General features: G+C 35.0%; 1 protein-coding gene across 12 annotated transcripts in view; it reads left to right on the forward strand.

Moving 5' to 3' along the window:
* The window catches only part of SOX5 (SRY-box transcription factor 5), a 1,026,842-nt gene that overhangs the window by 972,007 nt on the left and 27,583 nt on the right, over nucleotides 1-27,252 (forward strand). For 10 of the 12 annotated variants that reach the window (XM_031000926.3, XM_063694118.1, XM_063694117.1 and 7 more), the window contains 2 exons: nucleotides 12,960-13,137; nucleotides 25,295-25,440. In XM_031000926.3, coding sequence (XP_030856786.1) covers nucleotides 12,960-13,137; nucleotides 25,295-25,440 — 324 coding nt within the window. Of the gene's footprint in view, nucleotides 1-2,756; nucleotides 3,579-4,161; nucleotides 4,274-12,959; nucleotides 13,138-25,294; nucleotides 25,441-27,252 lie in introns of those variants that run through there. The other 2 variants (XM_019039288.4, XM_004052869.5) reach the window with 2 other exon arrangements.

A 27,252-nucleotide genomic window follows, 5' to 3' on the forward strand; every position in this document is an offset into this window, starting at 1 on the left:
TTCATCAAAATGTTGATGTTCCTATACAGTACATGACCATATATTTATATGTGTACATATGTGTGTGTGTGTGTGCACTATCCCATACTACAATAATCAAGAATACAGATCAATTTTATCTGGCAATGTGATGGACCAAAGCAACATTCAAAATAAGATAAAATCTAAGGCAAATATACTCATTCTGTCTCTTTAATTCTTTCTAAAAAGTATGATCAAAACTCTTCTGTAATGATGTCATTAGAGTTGCTATATAAAGTCTTTTATGGAACTCAGACTGTAAATTTATTATTCTTTTAATGTTACGGGCTGGGAAAAATTAAACAAGGAGCATTACCGCTGAGTTTCACTACACATTAATTATTTTAATCGACTATTTCTTAAATGAATATCTGATAAATCAATCTTGCAATTCCTCATGCTTTATGACATGCTTGACGCAGTATAGACACTTAAGAATCATTATTCTGTGAGAGCTTTGATACAAATCCAAAATCATTATAATTAAGATCAAACTCTTACCTGATGCTCAGTTCTAAGCCTTTTCTCATCTTTATTTGAATTTTCTTTTACCCATACCTTGAATTTAATATTATAGTATCATTAGGCAGAATATATCATCAAGCTAAGCATCTTTAATATGTTGAGAAAAAATATTTTGTCTCCAGAGCATAACATAAAAACTGGCCTTAACTGACATTCTGTATAAATAGTCATCACCCCTTGGAATTCTTTAAAGACATCAGTTCTCTCCTGGTCACTGCCATGAAGACAAAGAATGCCTTAATGACTCTATTGAGGTTATCATTAAAATAAAGGAGATTTGCAGACATCAGCTATAAATCACTATAAAATGGCCGGTGGGTAACCTTTGACACAACTCATTTGAAATAAACCTGGGATGGATTCATAGCCTTTGGCCGAGCCAGTAAGTGGGCTAAAGGTCTTTTCCATCCTCTCCTTCACTTCTTGCAATATTAGTTCCTCTCCAAGTGACTGGAAAGGAATTGGATGTATATAAATTGACATGTGTATTAAGTTGAAGGCAAATAGGTCTATATAAATAATAGTGTTAAGGATGTTTATGGTGTTTATTTGAAATATGTATTCTTTTGATATAAATTTTAGGATTATGAATACATTTTGAATTTATCGTAGCTACTTTGTTAAAATACTTTATGATTTAGTGTCATAAAAATTTTGTGAGGGTCTCGACCAGTATTACTCAAATTGAACATTAGAAGGTCCCTATCTATGGGATAGAAAAAATTCTTCAGAATTAAAAAGAAATTACATGATTGCAGTCTAATTTTTCAAAGAAATTATTGCTTAATGATTATTTTTCCTATTGGCATTTAAATAATAGAGAAGCAGCTTTGAAAAGTTGCCTAAGCTTACACCTTCATGACTTGGGTTCAAGTCTGAGGCTTCTTTGAGGTATGACTGTTAGCAAATTTTTGAATATCTTCAACCTCCTTCTCTTTGTCTGTGAAGTGGGGTTGATGATGTCTCGTATTCTTTCTGTATGAATAAAATAAAATATATGGAGATGTTTTGTTACTTGTAAAATTTAGATGTCAAGGAGTAAATAGTATTAGAAAATCAGCCCTGAAAAGTGAACAGCTATATAATAATTTATTTTTAAAAGTTAGAAGTTTTTAGGTTATGAAACCCACTAAACATACTTTCGTAGTTTTGTAACGTTTAACTTACTCTTCAAAATGTTTGTGTAACAAATAGTATATTGGGCTTTAAGTATTTATTTCTTCCTTAAAAACTAGCTCTCTCCATGACAAAATTACATTATAAAATCAGCATTTCTTTTGGTGTAGGGAGAAGTTCTCAGGTAAAAATATATAAAAAATATATAATGTATAATTTCTGTATTTAAATAGATGTATACTGTGCCTTTTATTTATTCACTAATAGGTTAATTATGAGAGAAGAAAAAAGGAAAAAACACTTCAAGTCAATCATAAGTGACAAATAATTGCTTTGATGAATATGTTGAGGAGGGGAAAATAATCTTTAGGTCATTTCTAGTAAAAATTCATCTAATCAAAAAAGCAAATTTTTGAGACTTAATCTTCCAACAACTCATGCCCTTGATATATTTTTGTAAGTTTTCAGACTCTTCAAGAAAAAAAAAAAAGTGGTCTAAGGATTCACAGAATAAGGAAATGATAACTTTATGAAAAGTTATAAAATTTAAACACCTGATATCCAAAATTCAAATCCAAGAATCAATCACTTTAGTGACAAAGAATTCAATCTAAATAATCCAAACGAAATGAAATGCAAGAGTTTTTTTTTCCCCGTAAAACTCTTCCTTCATGACATTGTTTTAGATTAATCATAATGATATTTATTTCACTATCGAAGTTTCCTAGTCACTTACATTGCCTTAAAATGTTTTCTCTTCTAGTGTATAGATTTCTTCTCTCTCATGACCTACCACTCTCTTGGGAATAGTGTTTGTGGAACAAATTAAAGAATTAACCTACCACTTGGGGGAAAAACAAGAGACAGGGGTAGATGGCACAACTGTTCTAATTTTGTGTTCATAAAGGAAAATTGCTAATTAAGTGGCCTTGTTGTCTGGGGAAATACTCGAGGTTCGTGATCTTGTGCTAAGGGGAACAAAAATGCAGACACATACACACGGAGTGGGTTTAAGAGCGTAAAGTTTAATAGGCAAAAGAAAGGAGGGAGAGAGAGAGCGAGCGCGCGAGCGAGAGAGCGCGCTTCCTCATGCAGAGGAAGGGGATGTTCAAGCGGGTTTCTGGGTTTGGGGAGAGATGTGGTCCATTTTATAGAGGGGCTTAAGGAGGCCGTATTTGATTTACATAGGGCCCAGGAGATTGGTTTGACCAGGTGTCAGGTGTGCCATTTACATAGCCCGTGAATCTTTTATTATGCAAATGGGGTTTACCTGGCCGTTGCCATGACACCCACACACGGGCGACAAAGAGAAGAGAGGAGATATCCTCCATGTTGAATGTACCTGGCTTCTGACATGGCTGCCGGCATTTACCTATGAAAATTTCTAGCTTGCTTATCTATGCTTGCAGCTTGATTTCTCAGGGTGCTTTTTGTTAGAAATGTTTTAGGGGCTGCTTTTTATTAAAGAAAAATTCCACTGAGAACTCCTTTAACCTCACTAACTGCCTAAATAATTTCTTACTAACTCCTATATCACTATTACTGTACCGCTCTTAACCTGAACAGTGGAACTCAGCCTAGGTTAAAGCAAGTGGAGTACGAGAAGTCAGTTTTGCATTTAAATTTTATTTTTACTTACTTTTGGACTTTTTACCTTTGTCTTCAATGACTGCCCCCTTTTCTCTATCTGTAATGAATGCAATGAAAAGAGTTGTAGTTTGGATGTACTGACCTAGTCAAGTCTCAAGTTACGTTAGTAGGAGGAAGCCAGTGGCTAAATAGTTCCTGACAATGGCTTTGTTAGCAGACATCTCTGAGTAGAAAGCAGTGAGTCCCAGGGACATCAAACTTTCAACTCTTAAGAGGAAAGCAAGGAAGCAGAGTTCTGAAGACTGAGAAGAACTGAAATTCAAATGGTGAGGAGAATTCATTGCAAGAGATTTAAATATGGAGGGATACATTTTGGTAGTGCATATGTTTCTATTCTGTTATTCACAAGTCAAAGTAACATTTGCTCGATGTGTATGTGCGTTGTACGTAAACGTAAATAACTTTTGAAATGCTATAATAAAAACAATAGGAAAAACTTAGAATTTATCGAGTTAGTTATTGATTAATCTTCACTATCCATTTAACATTTAGTAGTTAATAGTATCTAGTAAATTTTTTTCTATTCAAGGTATATGTGGGTGTAAAGAGAGTACTCAGATCACTTTAAAAATGAAAATTGTCTTAAACTGTTTGAAATTTGATTATTTAGCCACGAGATATTCAAGAAAACAACACAATAAAATGAAATACAGTGATATGAATGCTACAGTCAGTAACACTAGGGTGCTGCCTTAGGCTTCCCTAGCCTTTTCTTGCTTAGCGTCTCATTCTAATCTTTAATCCATTAAACACACACACATACACACACACACACACTCACACCTGTCCTTCTCCAAGGTTCTGTGCCTTAGACAATTTGGCCTTCACTCATCTCCCAAATATAAACCAATGCATGGTTTATATCAGTTAACTGTCGTAACTGTCATTACTCATTAAACAGTCAGTTATGGTGGGTTCACCAGACTGTTGGAGATTTGTGCCATAGGAGCTGTGCATGCATGTATGTGAGCACTGGGAATGACTCTTTGATGTAATTAATTGGAGCTCGTAATAAATGACTTATGCATAATGATGCTTTCTATTATTTCTCCCACTCTGCCAGGTTGTTATCTAAAGATGGTCTATCTGCGTATAACCAGACCAAACTTTTCGAAGATGTGAGAAAACATAAATCTCTCAGAGAGCCATAGATATATTTTTAAAAAGGAATTTTGGAGCCCTCTGGGAGTCCTTCAAAGTATTTCATTTTGTTCTGTTTCAAGTTCGTCAGTGTTTCATTAATATTTTCATCAGTGGTTTTTTTCCGCCCCTCAATGGGCTATATCCATGCCTTCATGTGGTATTTTTACTTCTCTTTTATATGACTCCAGTGGATCAAACCTTCTACCACTGATTTGCTTTGATGATGTTGTATTGTTCTGCTTTCCTTTTGATAGTAATTCCTTTTGTAGATTCCAGTAAAGATGCTGATGTGCTCATTTTGTACATTTAGGTTCAGGTGGAAGTACCATTTCCAACATAGAGATGATAGTAGAATTTGATCAGCATGACTTCTATTTCTTTGTTTTATAAAGTCGTATTGCTCTATGAGCTCCTGTTTTACTTTTTTTGTTAATCTATTCCATCATTAAACAGTTGTGTAGTTCTTGGCTTATGTTTGTATACAAATCTTCAAGTGGAACTAACAGGAAAGCAACAATGACAAATGCTTTGTAATTATAAATTTAAGGACTTATCAGGTGGTGTCAAAAACACATTACATTTTCTTGTTCAAGGAGTGACCAACTCTTTAATTTCTCTAAAGCATTTTTAAAAGCTTTTGGAGATTTACATTTAGAGGTTAAAAAGAGGAACTGGTGTGATTATTAACATCAATTCTTACTGCTCTATGCTTCCTTTTAGCCTCTTGGTAGAAGAACTGTTAATCATTTTAAAAGATAACAGCAATCATCCAGCCGTAATGAACACTATAGGACAAAATAACCATTATTATTAGGAATTTGAAGTTGTCTGGGGACCAGAGGTTAAACAAAGTTGAATTGGAAACACCATACATTTCCTACTGGCTCATGTTATAACTGTTCTCATCACACATTATTGTTGACACGTGTATTCCTCACATTCTTCCTCTTTTCAAGAATAGTTAGAAAAGCTTACTCTGTGGAATTTCTATGAGTGGGTTTTCATCTGATATTGTGGGTTAAAGGTCTTCCAATATGACATTCTTCTTGGTAAATATACGGAAACTCTATTTATACAGTATATTTATAGGACATTTTGGAAATAAAAAGTAAGATTAGATAGAGAGTTAATCTTAAATGAAAAATTCAAAAGCTAAATTAGCGATCTTAAAGGGAAAGGAGAATAAATATTAAAAGAGAAGGAAGGAAAATGTAAAAAGGAATGGTATGACACTATTTGGATTAATTCAAGGCAATTTTTGAAATTAAAAAGTGAATGTGAAGTATAGTTGATATTTCAGAAGCCAAACTATTCTTTATTTCTTTTTAAGTATATGTGTGTGCTTGCGTGTATAATTTACAGCATTGAGGCATTAATTCAACAAAGTCAGAAAACAAGGAAAATATTAAGATACTAAGGGAAAATGAGCAGGGGGCATTTTAAACAGCAAATAAAATGATGGGTACTCTTTGAATACCTTTAAATTAATTAAGGGCCAGCAAATTAAATGTAAAGAAACATGTAATTACCACATTGAAGCACATGTCCCCAACCACACTACTAGCATCTACTTTTAAAAGAAGCAGGTATACATTAAGCAAAAGTGTAAAATGGCAAATAAGGAAGCCAAATGAGATGCTAGAACATATTACCCTCAGCTAAATAAGACTTACATTTAAATGGCCGTCAAGTCTAATGGTAGCATTAACACAGCAAAAGCATACCTATCAAAGAATTCCTGGAGCTCTTTCTGCCTGATTAACAAGGCATTTTGCAATTTGTAAGTCTAAAAGTAAGCATCTGATCATGAAAAGGGGTTTCAAGACTATGTGCTATGTAAGATGATAGACTTGATTTTTAGGAACCTACTAATTAAATAAGGAGTTGGGATGGCTACGTGAGTAGGATTATTAATTCCTTGAAGACTAAGAAAATAATTTTAAGATTGTTACAGTTATTTTTATCTTAGGTTACTTTGACTCTTGCACATAAATATAAACCTTTTCTCCTTTAAGTTCTGCTCAGCAGGTACACTTCCATCTCTTTATAGATCCTCATGATATTTGTTTGTTTTGTTTCTTCTAGTAAACCTCTATGGAGCTGTAGCGAAGAAATGCCTTATTTGGGTAGGAGAGGTGAAAGAGGGCTCCCACAGTGCATAGAGGTAGAAGACGAAAGAGAAAGGTTGAGTGCTGCACACAAGCTAGGGAAGAGGTGCGGCAACAGTGCACGTTATGCAATTCAGGCTGTCATGTAACTTCCCTACTTAGGTTAATACGATTATTTCATCAGAGAGGATAATAGCGGCAGCATGATTAATTTTGCAACATGTTTCATGAATGCCTTTACTCATCCCCATATAGTATTACTGCTACTTATTTCACATGAGTATTTATGATAAACATGGGGACAATCACAGTTTTCAAATCATGCAGAGGAAGAAGCCTGAAATTTTATTTATACATACATATATATATATATATATTTCAATCATTGTGTGGCTGTTGAAGAATCAAAGTGTTTTTATAAATGAAACATTATATTGAGTATAAAGACAAACTGTTCTCAAAGAAGTTTAAAAACACACACACACTTCCACTTAAATCTATACCTAGGTTTTAAATAAAAAGTAAATGGACTTCTTTTCTTTATTACTGATCACATAAAACCAAAGCCTCAAAGCTACATGCCTAAATGTCCTTTGGTTTATGTTTTTCTAATGCCTGGCATATAATAGCCATTAATAAATAGCTGAAATACCATTGGATAAATGAGATATGGATGAATGTATGGATGATTGAATAAATGCATCTGTTCTTATCTGTTGCCTTTAGACTGGTATAAATGTGTTAACTGCCAAATACATTTTGATTTTCAATCATTAATTTAGGTAAATATTTGAGGAAGTGCAATTTTGAGATACCTGTGATATGGAATGAACCAAATCATCAATTAGATAATGAGAATGAATAAAGATGTGAATAAAGATGTAAATAAAGATGAAATTTATATTCTGAAGGGTTTAATCATTTGCACGTCCTCGGTAGTGCATTTTGTGGTCTAGCAACCTACATGTGGGTATATTTCCATGTTGTGAGGATAAGAATAGAGAAACAGAAACAAATAGAATTCTCTAGGATGTTTGGATCTCTGTTATCTAGTTCTCTATTAAAACTCCTTAACAAAGACTTGAAAAGCTAAGGAGTGGGGAGAGAGAAATAACACCCCAGGATTGCTAAGAATGCTTTTTATTTGTTAAATTATGTTTGATTTCTCTAAATCATTTGGTTTTTTACATTATAAAATTATGACTATTATACAATTATGTTACAGTAACATATTTTCTTCTAGGATAAATTGTTATTTGAAAAACAACTAAATGAAATATATTGTAACTTTATATATTTATTTTATAGTGTTTGTTAAGTTTATGTGGAATAAGTTTATGGTGACAATTGGTATTCCCTCAGTGCGTCTAAGGCTACATATTTGTTTCACATTCTTTATGCAATTGTTTTTTAATCTGTTGCAAATTGTCATTGGCCAGGATTAACTGATTAAGGCCTCTATAGTATTTCTACTACTGTGACCACAAACTGGTATTGAGATGTTAGCTTTCAGACAAGTTATCGTAGCTATAATTATGTAAATGGAACATCCCAGACCTATATGTTTATTTGGATTTTACTTACTTTGCATTCTATCCCAGAAAACTACAATTAGCCCAGTAATTGATTAGAAGAAGTTATATCATGAGTGAGCTTCTAAGACTTGTATTTGATTATATAAAATATTATTTTCTTGTACCATGTGTACATGAACTCTTGGGATTTTTCTAAAAGAATAGTCCAAACCACTCTTTAGTATTAAAGGAAATTTTCAATGCTATATAGTGTAGAGGTCAGAGAAGCACAAAAAAAGTCACCAAGATAAGTGAATTTGCACCTTAACTTTTTAATGTATAGAATAGCAAATGTTTGTATTACATCATTTTATTGCACATATATTATCTTTCATGTGGTTATTGTGTAACAGAATTATATAGTTAGGACTGAATTTCAGAAGTTATATTCCATCAGTGCCTTTTTAAATTTAAGATTAAATTTGTCACAGAAATTAAAAGAGTATTGTATGTTGAGTCCAAAAACCTGGGTTTCATTAGAACTTTCTAAGCGCTACTTTCCTCCACAAGATTTGTAATTACTTCATAGTCATGAAGATTAAATAAACTCTTTGGAATACTTATAATGAACCCTATAAATGTAAATTATAGCCTTCTACTAGTTAAAATTTGTTTAGCTTACACATTTACTTAAACATAAATGCTTATTTTATATTTATGATATACAAGTTTGGAGCTACTAGGCAGATAACTAAATTCTTAACTCTTACTTTGTGTATAAATGAAATAATTACGAAATATGTTATTTTCAAAAGTTCCAATTGGCAACCTCATTTAACAATTAGGCAAGTAATTAACAGGAAATTGCTTTGCTCACTGCTTGATGGTGTAGTTGATAGAAATAGTATCTTTTTCAATTATTTTTGACCTTGAAAATTACTCATATCCTTTTATTTGTAAGTAATTTATTTAACATGTTTAAATGTGTGTTTTATTTGTAAGAATAGGGGTTAATCATGTTAAGCTTTTGAATTTCTCCTAAAGTTCCAAGTAAAAAACAAAGTAAGAGAAGTCTTATCTTCAGCTTTTATTGCACATATTCATATTATAAGAATGCATGCCAGAAATAAATTGTCCATGTCCATTTTATAGTTAAGATTTTTAAATTTTCATCTAGTCAAATGAAAAATAATTAATAGAAAATGGGAAACTAGTGTAATTTTTGTATTCTTCATAAATAATAGGCATTTGGTATAGCAGCTCAGTAGTAAATTATTAAAAGAACAAAATTGTGAAATATCATATAATGGGTCAAAATTATTTATGCAGTTACCAGTATAAAGATCGAGAATGTGAGTTCTTATTAATATACCATTAGCCTGGTCACACAATGGAAGAGAAGGAAAGGGCAATTTTGAATGACATTTATATCAACTTTGGAACTGTCAACCTCTATTATGTCCTTGGGGCCTTGCACTTTTTGGCTTTCAGACATCTGTGCTGCCTTGAATGGAGGTGAATACTAAGAGTTTCAGTGGGTCTCTTGCTCTAATAAATGCTTTGAATAGTTATCTTTCAGCATGGGCATGTAATAGTTATTAGTGCTTAAAGCTAAGACATACGACACTTCATCCCATCAGCACCCACATCCACATCATCTTCATCAATACCACCATTCCCCCCTCACTATACACTCACACTGTGTTTCCCCTGTGCTCATAAAAATCTTCCCTGTTCCAACTCTGGGAATACAATCTTTCTCTTTGTTTTCTTTTTCTTTTCTTTGCTTTGCTTTGCTTTGCTTTGTTTTGTTTCTTTTTCTTCTCTTCACATTCAAGTAAAACAGCCATCTTTGATCCAAGCATCTCCCAAAACTTTTGCAAGAGTTATGATGATGTCAAAAAGAAGTTCTAAAGGCATCATGACAGAAGTCAGTTTCACACAGAAAGTAGTAAACAGGTACTACATTGCTAGGGGAAAACAGGGCCTGGAATATTTACAGCTGGGTAGTAAATAGTAAAGTCCCTGACAGTCAGGACATTTAGGCTTAATTGACCAAGAGTAGATCTGGATTCTAATCTTTATTGTCTCGTGGAATCTCAGTAACATTCAATTTATTATGCATATGAATGTTTCCATTATTAGCATGTGATATGTCCCAATTATATTTTAAACACTGAGGTAATATTACATATTTTTAAATGTTATCTTCTTATACAGAAGAAGCTTTTTAAAGGCTTTTGGAAGTCTAATAAAACTTTTTCAGTAGTCCCCCTTTATATTAATATATGAGGCAGTGGCTCTTACACTTGAGTGTGCATCAGAATCGCCTGGGAATGAAGGCTTGTTAAACACAGGTTGCTGGGACCCATCCCCATAGTTTCTGTGATAGAGAATTTGCCTTTCTAACAAGTTCCCAAGTGTGCTTATGGTGCTAGTCTGTGAGCCACATGTTGAGAAGTATTCATTCATACTAGATTAAAATGTGAGGACACAATACTTCCATATTGCTGCCAATTATGACATCATATATATAGATTATGGTTGAACAGGTCATGTTTCAGATTGAACAATTAGGGATAATACTGCCTCTATAGTTTTGTTTTTTTGTTTTTTTGGTTTTTTTTTTTGACACAGTCTCACTCTGTTGCCCAGGCTGGAGTGCAGTGGCACGATCTAACTCACTGCAGCCTCCGCCTCCTGGGTTCAGGTGATTCTCCTGCCTCAGCCTCCTGAGTAGCTGAGACTACAGGTGCGTGCTACCATGCTCAGCTAATTTTTTGTATTTTTAGTAGAAACGAGGTTTCGCCATGTTGGCCAGGATAGTCTCAATCTCCTGACCTCATGATCTGCCTGACTTGGCCTCCCAAAGTGCTGGGATTACAGGTGTGAGCCACTGCACCCAGCCATTGCCCCTATAGTTTTTAAAATGCTAAAGTAAACTTCTCCAAATTAAATGTTGCATCAGTGATGGAATTATTTCACTTCCTGTCAAGATCTTATGAATCAATATAGATTTGGTATAATAGTCTTTAATTTCTTACTTATCTGACATCATAGAAGATTGCTAATTTGCATTGTCTCATGAATTTTCAATTTTTTTTTTTGAAACAGACAATATAAACTGAAATAAGATGTATTACAAAGGTAACTTTTTCCTAGTCTGTTCATGGGATTCTTAAGTGCACATAACCACAGAATCAAATAATAATCTAATAATATTAAACCACTTAAAAATATAGACTTGAGGCCAGGCGCCATGGCTCATGCCTGTAATCCCAGCACTTTGGGAGGCCAACGCAGGCAGATCACTTGAGGTCAGGAGTTCAAGACTAGCTGGCCAACATGGTGAAACCCTGTCTCTACTAAAAATACAAAAATTAGCCGGACGTGGTGGTGTGCACCACGTAGTAGTGTCCCAGCTACTCAGGAGGCTGAGGCAGGAGAATCACTTGAACTGGGAGGCGGAGATCACAATGAGCCGAGATTGCACCACTGCACTCCAGCCTGGGCAACAGAGAAAGACTCCATCTCAAAAAAAAAAAAAATTATATATATATATATATATATATATATATATATATATATATATATATATAAACTTGATACCAATGTCATATTTTACCATTTAACCATTTCATAAAATGATTTATTTCAGTGGTTCTTTTGGTAGGACTGTGCATTAAATTTTTGTATACAGTAATTAACATATACTTTAATGTCACCTGACTACCCCATTTGATTAAAAATTTTTCTACTTTCAACAAATCCTGTTATTGGTAAACATTTTATGTTCTTAACTCATGAAATAGCTACGTGGAAACTAAATTTTTATTCTACAATAATATTAATGTAAAATTAGATATATTGTAAACATTGATAAATAAACAAGTGGTAAGATATTCCAATTTTAGAGCACAGGAAAGGAACAAAATAACTTTTTCAATTTCCAATTTAAAAAGTGATATAATGTTAATATTATCTCATTCTTATATTCTTATATGATGTAATATAAATTTTAATGATACTGTATCTATAAGTCTCATGTATGAAATTACCTAAGAGAACGATTTAAAATTGAGTATAAACTGTGTTTTGACCTGTCAAACCAAAGAACAGCTGGAAATCATCAACCATGCTGAACTGATCACATGATCTTCATGACACATATAGTATACTAAAAGAGAAACCTGGAAAACACATCTGGATTTTGAAAACATGGTGTTTGTTTAGTGTTTAGAACAGTATGACATATAAATAAGTTGCACATAGTAGGGTGATGTTAATTATGTTTATTTTCATTTTTAGATCAAATTCAAAGGTGTTTCTGTGAAACCTAGGGAGAAAGGATTATTTTCTAAGAAAGCTAGAAATTTTCATGTGTGTGTGTTGAATTTGGAGAGCAGTTCTGATCAGAGGCACACAATTATCTGTGGTCCTCCATCATGGGTGTTCCAGGTGCTCTGCCTAGGTACCAGGGTACAAAGATGCATCAGATCCAACCCCTTTTCTTTGGAGATTAAAAAAAAAACCTACCTACATCATATTTCAAATTTAATGTGTAATATCTCTCAATACAAATGAATATAGCACAAAGAGTAGCTTTTTAAGAATATTTCTTACAGGTTACAAAAATTATCTGCTTTCTGTGGGTAGTTGAGTACACATGTACTTTCTCTTATACAAAAGGTATTTTGAATGTATAGTTGAAGGAGGCATTATGTTGACAGCTAACCAAATGCTGTAATGTTCAGAATGAATGTTAAGATCACTGATTGGTAGAGTAATTTGATGGGAAATGACAGGCTGCATACCTGTGTTTTTCTAGGCATTTTTGATCAGCCTTTCCTTATCACAGCTCATGTTCTAATGATCATTGCAGGATGAAGTGGCACAGCCACTGAACCTATCAGCTAAACCCAAGACCTCTGATGGCAAATCACCCACATCACCCACCTCTCCCCATATGCCAGCTCTGAGAATAAACAGTGGGGCAGGCCCCCTCAAAGCCTCTGTCCCAGCAGCGTTAGCTAGTCCTTCAGCCAGAGTTAGCACAATAGGTAAGTTCTGTTTCTTTTGTTCTTGCTGATTTTCTGTTTATGGCTATTGAATGGAATCATCTTTAAATGGCACATCACACCCACCCTATACACGGCTTGAATTCTATAGGACAGCTTCAATTTGAGGAACCACCTAGGTCCGTTTTAAACATGTAAATGAAATTTCTCACTAAAGTCTAAGTTATAATGCCCTCCCGAAAATCTAATTGTGTAGGTTATATCTATATTTCTAACTATGTCCATACAATATAAAAAGAGGACTAAGTGACTAATCGCAGTGAGCAATGATGGTTCCAGAATGTTATTGTTAGGTGACTTACTTTTTGCATCACTGAAATTTCCATTTTTTTTGTGAATTGCACAAAGTATACATTATGATGAAATGCATTTTGCCTCTATCATCAATCAACCATAAGGATGTGAAGTTTGTTCAGTTTCGTTCTGTTTGAGGATTACTTGCAAACACCAAAGTATTATAAAGAGTGGATAGCTTCAGTTCTATATAATTGTAAATTCAGTAGCATAAACAAAATAGTAGAAAACACTTCTATAAGCTGACTTTGAAAAATTCAATGATTTTAATTTCAGCATACATAAATCAGACTGCAGATACTGATTTCAACACAGATTTATTGATATTTGTATTATTTTTATTCAATTTTTAAGGAGGCCAGCCCTCAAGGAGCTCATGGTTTAGTTAAGGGAGAGTCATTCATTCTATGGTATAAGTCAGCTATAATAAGTGCTATTGCAGAGCACAGATAAAGTTCTACAAAGAGAGGAGAGTGTTGGATTCTGTCTGGGAAGGACTACAGAAGAGTATGAGTTAGATATATCCTAATTCAAACTGAGCCTTGAAGAAGAGATAGATTCCTAGGCATTCTAGGCAGTAAGAAAAAAATCACAAAGTGAAATAGCATATTTTTGAGAAATGCACTGATTTGTCTAGATTGTAGAAAAAAATGTATGGTGGAAAGTGATCAGAGCTAAAACTGAAAGGATCAGATGGCATAATGATGTTGGAATTCAGGAAACCATTGTTTACATGTAGGACAAGAATAAGTTACATGAGATAGAAATAAACAATGATAAAGGAGAGAATGGATTAAAAAGATATTAATCAAGGGAGAATTGACATAATTCAGTCACAATAGAATGTATCTGGTAAAGGTCAAGTTGTAGACAGGAAACTAGAATTTTGAATTTATGAAATAACAAGGATTATTATGCCTCTATTAACAATGAAAGGGGAGCCCAGAATTGGAGCAGGTTTGGGAGAAGAAATAAAAATGTAATATGTGTTGAATTTGCAGCACAAGGAACTATCTAGGTAGAGGTGTTCAGGAAGAAGCTGGAAATACGAGCCTCATCGGTAAAAGATGTGCTAGAATTTTAGATATGGAAATTATTCCATGATGAGGTGGTTGAACTCAGGAGAGCAAATAAGTCCACCAAAAAAGGCTGTGTGTGGTAAGAAAAGAAGTGGAGTGAAGAATCATAGGTATTGCATTAGATACTAATAGATAAATAACTAATATTAATACTATAATATAGATAACTAATGTATTATTTATTGCTGTGTAACAGATTAACCTAAAACTTAGCAGCTGGTATTGCATTAGATACTAATAGATAGATAACTGATATTAATATTATAATATAGATAACTAATATATTATTTATTGCTGTGTAACAAATTAACCTAAAACTTAGAAGTAGAAAACAACCAATATTTATTGTCTCATTTATTATTATTTATTGTTTAACATTTATTATTATCTGTTTTCTGGTGGTCTCGGTTCTTTGCCACATAGGCCTGTCCCTAGGGCTGCTTGTAGCATGACAGTGAACCTTCCTGAGTGAGTGATCCAAGGGAAAAACAAAGAAAAAGGCACAGTTTATATCACGAAATAACCTGTTCTCCAAGTTCATCCAGAGGCAATTCTGCTTTATTCTGTTTCTTATAAGAGAATCATTAAGTCCAGCCCAACTCAAGGCAAGGAGAATTAGGCTCCAACTGAAGTAGAGAGTATAAAAGTATCTTTGAACATATTTTAGAACAACTACACTTTTTTTAGATGCAAAACTGATGAAGAGTAAGTTGAGTGTCTTAGAATAAGAATGAAGAGCAAGTGGGTATTTTAGAATAAGAGTGAAGATAGGGTGATGTCATACTAGCCTAGGAAAACGAAGTTTCAAAAAAGAGGGATTATTTAATGGTGCACCTTCTGCAGGACAATTAAAGAACATGAAGAATAAGAGCCTTAGGATTTGGAGTTCATGGACAGGTAGACTGACAGAGAAGTTTTAATGAATGGTTTGAATAGATTTCCAGTTATACAGAGCAGAAGAATATGAAGAAAGAAAGTTAATTTGGTGATATAAACTCATCTTTTTCTAAGTTTGGTGTTGGGAAGTGATAATAGTTTGAGAAGGCTAAGTAGAGACAGGTTTTAAAATAGGAATATGTATATTACTCTTCAAGGGGGGAGAGGAAGAAGAGTTAGAGACATGTATAGATATGAAAAAGTGCAAAAGACATGTATAGATATGAAAAGTGATGGGAAGGGATTAACCCTTGTAAAGGAGAAAAACTTTTCTTCTTCCTGAGACTGAAGGAAAGGAAGAGATAAATGGTAACATTTCAGAGAAATTTTGGAATGATCAGAATGAAGTCTGAAGGAGTGTGTATCAAATGCTTTAATCTCCACAAAGAAGAATTCCAGATTATTTGTTAAGAGGAATTCAGTCTGGGCAGTGGGGCCACAGTGAAAAGAGGAACAGTGAAAACTGAAGTTTTGAGAAGTTTGAAAAAGGTTTCAGACACATGTGTGCTTTTTCATCTTATAGTCTAACTCCAGTTACTCTGCTCAGCATCCTAAGTGAGCTCCAAGATTAGATTTACTTTCATGTACTATGTAAAAGAAAAAAATATTTTATTTGGCACGAATCATTCACTATCATAATATACACGTAGGCTTATAAATGTCATAGTGTTAGTACATGAGCAACTTTTGTGATGTTGTTAGAACTGGAATATGTGACTAGTAGAATAACTAATATGTTTTTATTTGTATCATGTATGAATATTTTTTCTTTAGCATTCCCAAAGATTAAGCATGGCAAAGTATTTTAGAAAGGCAAGAACATACTTAATGTCATTTATCATGACTTTCCCCACTACTAAAACGTCTCTTTTTTTTTTCTGAAAAGTCCCTTCACCACATACACATCCCTCATAATTTCCAAGGATTTAAGTCTACTACAATTTACTTTTCTCTTTTCAACAAATGCAGATGTTGAAAGCTGAAACTTTAATGAGTAATAATGTAGTTGGATAAAAGCTGTGAGGATTAATGGTGTTGTAAAGGTCACTCCTGAAAGAAGAATTAATGTGTGATGCCATTATTAAACCACAGAAAACTGTGGACTGAAAGATGACTTAAGTTATCGTTAATGACATGGGGCTCTTTGCTATATATCTATTAGCTACAAATATAGAAAGTGACTTTTTGAGGTTGGTGACCAATATTACAGTGTATTCTATAAGAATGCTTTTGATATGGTACGCAAATGATAGGCAGCTCCAAAGAAAGGAGATCCTTAAAAGGTATGAATAGTTCAGAAGAATGATGGATAATTTTAGAATCTTTTGACCAGATGTTATCTTTCCCTTATTGGCTTTTTCCACCTATATCGAACATACGTATAGCACTTTTAACTTTTTTTTCAAAGCATTTTTTTCATCTATTTTCTCACTGCAGCTGTTCTACAATTATAGACTCTTAACTAGATGGAGTAGATATCCATATAATCTAGTCAAAGCTTGTTATTTAGCAGATAGGGAACACAGACCTAAAGAGCCTGTGTGTCTACCTAGGGATTTGAAGTAATTTTTTGTCAGAGCGTAGACAGTTCTATGATTCTATATTTATTACCTCAGCTTTAATTTTAAGGAAATAAATGTACATAAAAATCTAGTAACTTATCCAGACTTAGAGCCAATGGATTTTGGAGCCTTATAACCATGATCTATTGGTTGGTGTTCATTCTTTTTAGTTGTTGCCTTTTGGTAGCCACTCTGCATTAGATGCTCTTCTCGGCCATGTATCATCTCACTCATCCATACAACAAATGAGATTTAAATACTCTTCCTTTGCCATACGTTTTGCTTAGTCTGGAGGATAAGCAGACAACAGCCTTGGACTGAGACTTTAGGTGCCTACAGTCTTTTTCCTAGCATATCTTTGGGACATATTGGAATGTACTGTTCTTAGCCTTCATTCCTCAGAGGGATTAACGCATGAAAACTAAAACTATACCTGAGCAAATGTAGTAAATGCAAATTGACCCAGTAAAACAAAGGGCAATATTTCCAAGTCCATTAATTGGCTACTTGAGTTGTACAACATGCCAGGTTAAGACATGATGACTTAAAGGAGGATATTATTTTGAAAGTTCGTTAGTTTACATTTTTATTTTATTTATTTATTATTATTATTATTATTTGAGACAGGAACTTACTCTGTCTGTTGTCCCGGCTGGAGTGTGGTGGTGCAATCTTGGCTCACTGCAACCTCCACCTCCTGGACTCAAATGATCCTCCCACCTGAGCCTCCCAAGTAGCTAGGACTACAGGCATGTACCACCAAAAATACAAAAATATGAATATATATATATATTTTTTTTTTGAGATGGAGTCTTGCTCTGTAGCCCAGGCTGGAGTGCAGTGGTGCAATCTTGGCTCACTGCAAGCTCCGCCTCCTGGGTTCATGCCATTCTCCTGTCTCAGCCTCCAGAGTAGCTGGGACTATAGGCACCTGCCACCATGCCCGGCTAATTTTTTGAATTTTTATTAGGGACAGGGCTTCACCATGTTAGCCAGGATGGTCTCGATCTCCTGACCTCGTGATCCACCCACCTGGGCCTCCCAAAGTGCTGGGATTACAGGGGTGAGCCACCACGCCCGACCAACTTTTGTATTTTTTTAGAGATGGGTTTTCTCATGTTGTCCAGTCTGGCCTCATACTCCTGGACTCAAGGGATTCGCCCACGTCAGCCCCCCAAAGTGCTGGGATTACAGGTATGAGTCACCATGCCCAGGTTTTTAATAAGCAAAATTTATACAAGGGTTTTAATGAGAAAAACCTTGTTTGCAGGAAGGTGATTGAAGGAATGAACAAGAATATTGTGATGCATGGAAAGCCATTGGATTATCAGGAATTTGGAGATATCATTCAAAGACATCTGACAATTAACATTTGCATAACACTTTACAGTTTGCAAACTGCTTTCACATGTATTATCTAATTCCGGTGAGCTTTCACAGATAAAAAAAATTGTCTACCTATCAGGGTGTCAAAAATGTAATGCTGATCAATGACCACAAAAATAGAAAAAAATATATTTGTTGAAAATCACTGGAAACAAATATGCCATTACTTTTACTTACAACTCCTATATAAAATAAATACGTAGTAAATAAGCATTTGTGTGGCACTAATATCATCTGTTAAATTCATGAATTTTAATAAACCTGTACCATATGGTCCAGGCTTCTATTGATAAGAAGACAGAAATTATCAATAGATTTGGAATTATCAAGGCAGATACTTTCAACTTAGAATATGCATTTATTTCTTCAACAGATCCTGCCCTGGGCCAAAGGAATAATAGATTGTACTAAAAAATGCTAAGTAGTCCATAGACCACTATGAAAGACAAATATGACACTAAAAACATTCACAAGGTTTTGAAGGAACACATGTAGTGGGAAGTACTAATCTTGTCAAAGAACATGTCTAGGGTATGTAAGAGAAGTTCTCACAGAAGGGGTGATGTTTGAATAAATTCACAAACACACCAGAAAGAAAGAGCCTTTCAGCGAAAGAGGAAAACTTGGGATACAGGAGTGTGGAGTGAAAGGATGAAGGCCTGTCCTTGGAAAAGGGGGAATGTTGTGTACAGCTTAAATGCAGGACACATGAGAGACTGGCAAGAGGGGACACAGGAAAGATAAGCAGAGTTGATATCATGAGGAGACTCTTAGGCCTTGTGAAAGAGTTTGGGACGTATCTCAGAATGATGATTTTCCAGGAACATTAAAGAGTTTCAAAAGTTCCAGTAAAAGCTGCATACTGTGATCTCTTGAAGATTCACAATGCACATTAACATATTCAGGATTTTAAAAACTCATGCAATTAAACCTTCTTAACTTTAATTTTGTATTTCTTACACTTATACATGGAATTATTTTTTCATGGGCTATTACAGATCATTATTTTTGAAATGTTTCTTGAAGCACTAAGGTACCAGAGGAGGGTTTGTAATCAGGGGTGTTGACATCAATTTTTTTTTAATATACATAGATAGATAAATGGATATTTTTATTTTTGTCTTTAGACAGAGTCTTGCTTTGTCACCCAAGCTGAAGTGCAGTGGCAGGTGAACATGGCTCATTGAAGCCTCTGCCTCCCAGGCTCAAGCAGTTCTCTGCCTCAGCCCCCCAAGTAGCTGGGACTACAGGCAAGCACCACCATGCTCCACTAATTTTTTGTGTTTTTTTGTAGAGATGGGATTTCACCATGTTGCCCAGGCTGATTTTGAACTCCTAAGGTCAAGTGATCTACTCACCTCAGCCTCCCAAAGTGCTGGGATTAGAGGCATGTGCCACCATGCCCGGCATTTTGTTTTTGAGATATTCTTAAATGCTTTATCTGGAAAGAGAATAGACATGAATTCAAAGAGTGTAAGCCTAAAGATAGGAAAACCAGTTAGGAGGCTAAGGCATAGTGAGATATCAGGTGGCTTTCATGAAAGCAGAGGATGGAGAAGCAAATTTGAGAGCGAGGAAGAAGGGGAACTGTCAGGGCTTGCCTGCCTTGTATCTTTAGAGGGTAAAGGAGAGACCTTAAATTACTCCCAAGAATCGGAAGGGCAACTGACAAGGTCTATGGAATATAGAAAGAGGGGACTGAGGCCATGGAAAGATGATGAATTCTGTGCCAGACATGCTGCATATCAGGTACTCATGGGACATTCAAGTAGAGAAGCTTAGTCAATAAACAGATACATGTATGTGGCAATCTGGAAGGGTTTGAGGCAAGCAGTAGTTATTTTACAGTTCTTGGGATCATTTCTCAATTCTTAGAGACATGGTAAAGACCAAGGGTGGCATATTGGTTTCCTAGAGCTGCCATTACAAATTACTGTAAACTGGGTGGGTTGAAACAGAAATTTATTCTCTTAATATTCGGGGCCTAGAAATCTGAAGTCAAGGTGTCAGCAGGGTTGGTTCCTTCTGGAAGCTCTGAATGAGAACCTGTTCCATGCCTCCATACTGCTGACAGTCCTGGCTCATAGATGCATAACTCCAATCTCTGCCTGCCTATTCACTTGGCTTTCTCCCCTATTTCTATGGGTCAAATCTCTCTCCTCTTGTAAGGAAACCGGTTATTGGATTTAGGGCCCAGCCTAATTTCAGGGTGATCTCACCTTGAGATCCTTAATTACATCTTCAAAGACCTTGTTTTCAAAAGAGACCAGAGTCACAGATAATTAAGTTTAGGACTTGGATATATCTTTTGGGCAGACACAATTCAACCCATTACAAGTGGTTTTGTATTTTATTTTCTTTCCTTGTATAGCAGCCATTACTACTTTCCTTTTAGAGTTTATCTCCTCCAAAATTAGACTTTCTAGTTTGTCCCTTCTTTTCTGCCTCTGAAAAAAATATGTAAGGGGACTTTTTAGTTAAGAAAAACAGAAATTTTGAGAATATTTTTGGTAATGGTTAAGAAGAAACACTGAAGCATAAAACATCAAATTGTAGGCCAGGCATGGTGGCTCATGCCTGTAATCCTAGCACTTTGGAAGGCCAAGGCGGGAGAATTGTGTGAATCCAGGAGTTCTAGACCAGCCTGGGCAACATAGCAAGACTCCATCTCTACAAAAACTTAAAAAGTAACTGGGGGTAGTAGTGCCCATAGTCCCAGCTACTTGGGAGGCTGAGGCAGAATGATTGCTTGAGCCCAGAAGTTCAAGGTTGCAGTGAGCTATGATCATGCCACTGCACTCCAGCCTGGGTGAGACCTTGTTTCAAAAAAAAAATCAAATTATAGTGAATTTAACAAAGTTACAGAATCTCACAAATTTCTTACATTAATGATTTCTAACCCACATTTTCCAAATCTCATTTGAGATGTTAACTGGAAGTTATATTGACCTTTGCCATCTCATTTTCCTCTTAAGACTGAGGTTCACCAAATCGCTCCTATACACATGCCCTCCCATCTGATCCTGACTTTAGATGCAATTGTTGCTTGATCTATAATGAAGGCAGAATACAATGTATCTATCAGATAACCATTATATGTCTCTTTGGCCTTTATGGTCTGACGCCCATTTAATTGAACCTCTGTGCCCGCCAAGGAATGACATCCCCTCACAGATTTCATCATAATAGTCAAAGCCATGTTAATAAGAGTGCTAAGAGTGAACATATAGGGAAAATGAAAGTGTAAAGAGTAAAGAAAGGAGTCTAACATCTTTTCCTGCCTCTGCAGATACCAAGTGCTATCTCTTCCTTCACATGTGTTATTTCATCTAATTCTTCCATCAGCTTTACCTTCATTTTGTAGTTAAGGGAAGTGAAAACTTAGATTGAGCAATAAAATTTGTCAAATATCACACTTACCAAGAACTGGAAATCCCAGATGCAGTTGAATCCAATTTCCAAATTCTGCTTATTTTACTATGCCATTTTATAAAGTGACAGTTACTGAATAGCTTTCATTGACCATTTATTATGATAAAAGATGATATTAACTCACTTAATCTTGACATTTCTGTTGTCTAGTGAGTGTTATCCCTATTTAACTTAAGAGACAATTGCAACTTAGAACAGTAAAACAACTTGTGTAATTTATATACCTAGTAAGTGTCAAAGCTAGGATTTTAATTCGGGCTTGCCCAGCTCCAAGACACATCCTTTTTTAATAATTGGCATCTTGAATCAAAATCTAAGGATTAGGTGAAGGAAGGATCCCAGGCAGAGATACCGACACAGAGGAGGCAGTGAGGAAAAAGGAACAATGCTAAAATGAGATTCAATAATGAAAGGATGGTCAATGCTGTCATCCCTCTCAAGAAATGGAAAATGTCCTTTGGATTTATTTGACAACTAGAGACCAATTGCAACAGAAACAAGATTGCACTGAGAACTGGAGAGTAAGGAGGGAATGGGAGATTATGAGATAATGCATCTTTGAGAAGCTTGACTTGGAAGATAAAAAGAGAAACAGTGTTGGAAAGAGAGGGCAAAACAAAGTTAAAGAAGACACTTTATTTGCTTGTTTTTGGAGAAAAGAGAACCTTAAGTATCTGCAAGTTGAGGTGGTAGAGATGGTAGAGACAATTAGATAGATGATATAAATGAGAAATAGAATTATCAGTGAAGACCTATAGAAATCTAGAACTCTTATTAGGAGATTTGCCTTGATTGAAAGCAAGGGACCATTTTTATTGAAACAGGAGGAGCAAAATAGGCATAAATGGAAATAAATTAAGCCAGCAGAAGGTAAGAGTGAGGGTAGGGTCAGGAAGGTGAGAGTTCAGCCTTGCTGCTCTTTGCAAAATCAGAGGCAAAGCCATTTGCTGAGGGAGACGGAGTCAGCAGGGTGAAGGATTTGGTGACTATGAGGAGAACAAACTGTAAAGAACCAGCAAACAATCCTATTAAGATCGAATGTTGTCATATATAAATGGCTTTATGATTTAACATAGCAGATACAAATGTTAACATTTCATGCAGCATTATAACTAAAACTCAAGAGTCTCTAAAAGCAAGAATGCTTATTTTAAAGTGAACAGTTATTTCTACCTGCACAGAAACACACATCTCAAATTGGAAATAACCATTACAGAACATAGGTCTGTCAGTTACTCCCCCTCATAATAATTTACATTCCTCTTGCATCTATATTAATCATTTTTCCTACACAATGTTATCTTGGCAGTCCCTAAAAAGCATAAAGAATTCATGCTTTTATTCAGTGCCATGTGCCAAGCCATTTCAAATATATTTGTGTTCTGGAGAAGCTAATTAGACTACATAGAAGCTAAATAGACTACAAAAATGTATGATGCCAGGTTGCGTATAAACAGGGGTTAGAGCATAGGAAAATCAGACTGATCCTCTTAAGATATTACTAAATGAACATATACCAAGACCATCACGGTCATGTAAGAGTTGTATTTCTATCTAGAGTAATATGGCTCATGAACAAGTTCAAGAATTATACATTAAGAATGATGTACAGGAGATCCAAATTAGGATGTTGAGGATAATAAAATACAACCATCTTTTACAGTAAATATTAACTCTGAAGATCTGTTCTAGTTTAGAGTTGTTTTCAATTCACTATTGTGTTTATAATGAGCAGAGATGTTTTGTTCTTTGAATAAGTTCCAATGAATTTAGCTCTGAAAGGCAAAATATATAATCACTCTCAAGCTTCCCTTTTCTATCGCCTACACTGGAACTTTTCTTTCTGCCTCAAGGAGATCAGAGGACCAGGTCTACTCTGCGCATACTAACAGGGGAAAAGACATGGATCATTTAGAAACCTGCCAGCACTGAAGTACTACATCAGTTTCTGACATCGGTTTCTTCAATAGAAACGTTTAAGCAGCAAGAACATATTCTATGTTTTTTGGCAATCAGCAGATCAGATAGAAGAGTCTAGCAATACAACAAGGATGTGTAATCTGACATGATTAGACAAGGCTCTTAGTACCAGAACATTCATAATTGAGAGAAAGAGTATTAATAACACTTTCCTAACACGGCAGTTAGCCATTTTATATTTCCTTTCTTTAATCTTAGTGTGTTTCAACAAATCATGGGATTTAATAGCGTGTTTTGGCAGATTAGAGGATTTATGGCCCAGATGTTTTTTGTTCTAAAAATGGATTAGGGTGTAAAGTTTGCTGGAATCCATGGAACATGTTGAGGCAAGCCGGTCATTTTATGTGTGATTAGTGCCTGCCTTCTGTCTCACAGTCCCTCCATCTGTCACAATTCACCAATGGATCTGGTTAGATTTAGCCTCGTGTCACAAACAAGTCCCTTTTCTGGGCAATTTCATATTACAGATTCATTTTATGCCATTTTATGCCCTAGTTAAAAGATAGGGAGAGAGAAAGATGAGATATTAGCTTTTCTTTAAATATTTGCAAAACAATCTTTTTCCCTCAGTATTCTATTCTAATATCATGCAGATCATCGTACTAATATGCATCAAATAAATAAATGACCAGTGTTAAAAATAAAATTAAGTAAAACTTAGTTTTGGTTGTTACACCTGTTATTTTGTAACAGCAATATTTTGGTAGTGTGTATTACTAACCATGGACTGTGGAGTTGCATACATAAGCTGATCATTTGGCCATCTTATTAAGAGTGTGAATTAAGTGTGACTATAGTCAAGAGTAGCCACAGTTTCTTATCAAACAATTACAGGTGCTTGGTTACATTCTGTGCTTGAAATTTAGCCTAACTATTACAAGTTTGCATCAATAGCAAACCACTGCCACCTGTGGTTTATTTCATCATAAATGGATTTTTAGGAAGAAAATACTCTTCCGTAAAATAATGATTTATTTCTTCTGTATATGACAAACTTAATAGTGCTATACAGACCCTCTTATGTGGCCTTTATAATACTAGGAGAGACTCAATAATCATAGTCGTAATTATGAATACCTAAATTCTGTGCTAAAATTCAAATGTTCCTTGCAGGAAAAAAAATTAAAAATGGGTTTTATATTTGCACTACAAAATAATATTCGAATAATAACTAAAGCATTTACTTAAAATTAGGTTTTCAACTTCTTTCAAAATAGTTGGAAACAACCATATGTGACTTAGGTATTATATTTTTATTACAGATATTTGAACATATTGGAAACATGTTTATGTATGGCTATATGGATCAGTCATTGTCAATTATTCATTCATTCGTTTTAGATAAATTCCATGGAGAAATCATTATAGGCCAGACACTACCTATTACCGAGAAAAGTGATTTTTATGGTTAAACGCTAGCCTAGACATGCTTTTATACAAAAGATATCCTTTGATCTGTCTCATGTTCAGGTTACTTAAATGACCATGATGCTGTCACCAAGGCAATCCAAGAAGCTCGGCAAATGAAGGAGCAACTTCGACGGGAACAACAGGTGCTTGATGGGAAGGTGGCTGTTGTGAATAGTCTGGGTCTCAATAACTGCCGAACAGAAAAGGTCAGTTCATAAAATAGCTTACTTTCTAGAAATACTTAATTAAATTGCCTAATGCTTTTTTAAAAAAAATATATTTCCATCTTCTTATCATCCTCAAAATGATTCTCTGTCCCTTTTCTCCCTCCATTAATATAGAAGGCCTCATTGCCATCCTAATCAAAACCATCTGGAAATAGAAAGAGTTATAATTCTCTTGATCCATCTCCAAACCTTATTGACAATGAATATCCCCTTTTACGCCACCAGCTTGTATTAAAACAAAATGGCATTTGAAATATCTGAGTCTGACTAAAAGTTTTGCTTTTCAGAGATGCTTAACTTGTATTTGGGGATGAGCTGGATTTGAAATGCTGAATCTTCTTTAATCAGCATAAGCTTGGAGGATATCCATGCTCATATTCTAAGTATTTAGGATCCTGAGCTTGTCATAATATGTTTCCAGTGCAAAACACTGTCAAGTGTTAGATGAGTTCACAACTGGAAATTTTTACTTTATCATAAAACAAAATGTACTTATTAAAAACTTTGACGTTATTTGTATTATAACTAAGGCCAGTGAAACTTCTGAATTTGTCTGAGAGACAATGATTTCAAGCCGTTTTGTCTAAGCCTACATGGTGTTTTATTTAGAAAAATATTATAAGTTGTAAAATCCTCAGAATTATGTACTTTTGGAATAGTTGATATGTTTTGAACTGAAATTTTAAAATGTTACCCAGTCCGCTTTACAGAATCCTCTAGATAAATAGATCCAGTAGATAAGAGAAAAAATGATCAGCTACTTAGCAATAACTGGAAAGTTAATCATAATGGGAAGCTTATGAGTCAAACAGAATTGTCCAGAATGAGCAGATTGCTAATTTGGATAGCTTTCTAGTTTCCCAGGTTTTATGTGGAGTTTGATGTATAATCACTAAGAAGCTGGCAATCTGCATAGGGAAGGTGAAATGTATGGGTGATCCTGCCACAACTGCTCTTTCCCTGGTCCTAATATGGTAAAAATTAAGGATGGAGAAACGATTTCAGTTCTATCGTGTGTCCAGGGGAGAGAGCAAAGGATAGATCAGTATACATCCCTTGCAGTGTTACAACATAAGACGTATGACATTGGTGTCCTGAGAAGGGCACATTTTTATAGCTAAGCACCAAAAGGAAGGGGGAAAGCAAAGTGACAGTTCTAAGAAGGAATGATAGCAAGCATAAAGGAATTTATATTCAAATATTTAAACATTCTTGAAAGGATGCTTGAACAGAAATTCCTTTTCTCTGCTCCCCACGTAGAAATGAGTTTAACACTCAGCCAGATGCTAATGCAAAGTGACTCAAGCTATTCCTCGCAAGCATAGCTAAATTGCCGTTATTTGTTAAGCGCATTGAATTCAGCTGTGGATACAGCAGTTGGTTGCATTCAGCAAGCATCTGTACCCTTTTTTTTTTTTTTTTTTTTTTTAATCCTCCAAAGCAGAGACAACTCTACCTATCTCCCCCTTCTCTTCCCCAGTGCTGGCTGGGAATTGTCAAGTGACAACCGACCAAATCCTTTTGGACAGGAAGCCTTCATCCTGAGTTCTATATACTTGCAAAGCAGGCCTTGTGGTTGGATCAGGGAGCCCATTAAAAGTACTTTGATGGTATGGAAATTCATCTTCATGAAGCTCCTAGGCCCCTAAGCAGCGTGCTGTTTAGCTGTGGTTACAGATCAGTCATTCACATCGGAGGGCAATAATTGCGCTGACGGCTTGTAAGGCAATGGAAGTACATAAAATAATCCTAGGCCTTCCACCATGGCACTGTGAGTTAATCTTCTCTAAT

This window comes from Gorilla gorilla, chromosome 10 (genome assembly GCF_029281585.2).
Source record: "Gorilla gorilla gorilla isolate KB3781 chromosome 10, NHGRI_mGorGor1-v2.1_pri, whole genome shotgun sequence".
Taxonomy (NCBI): Eukaryota; Metazoa; Chordata; class Mammalia; order Primates; family Hominidae; genus Gorilla; species Gorilla gorilla.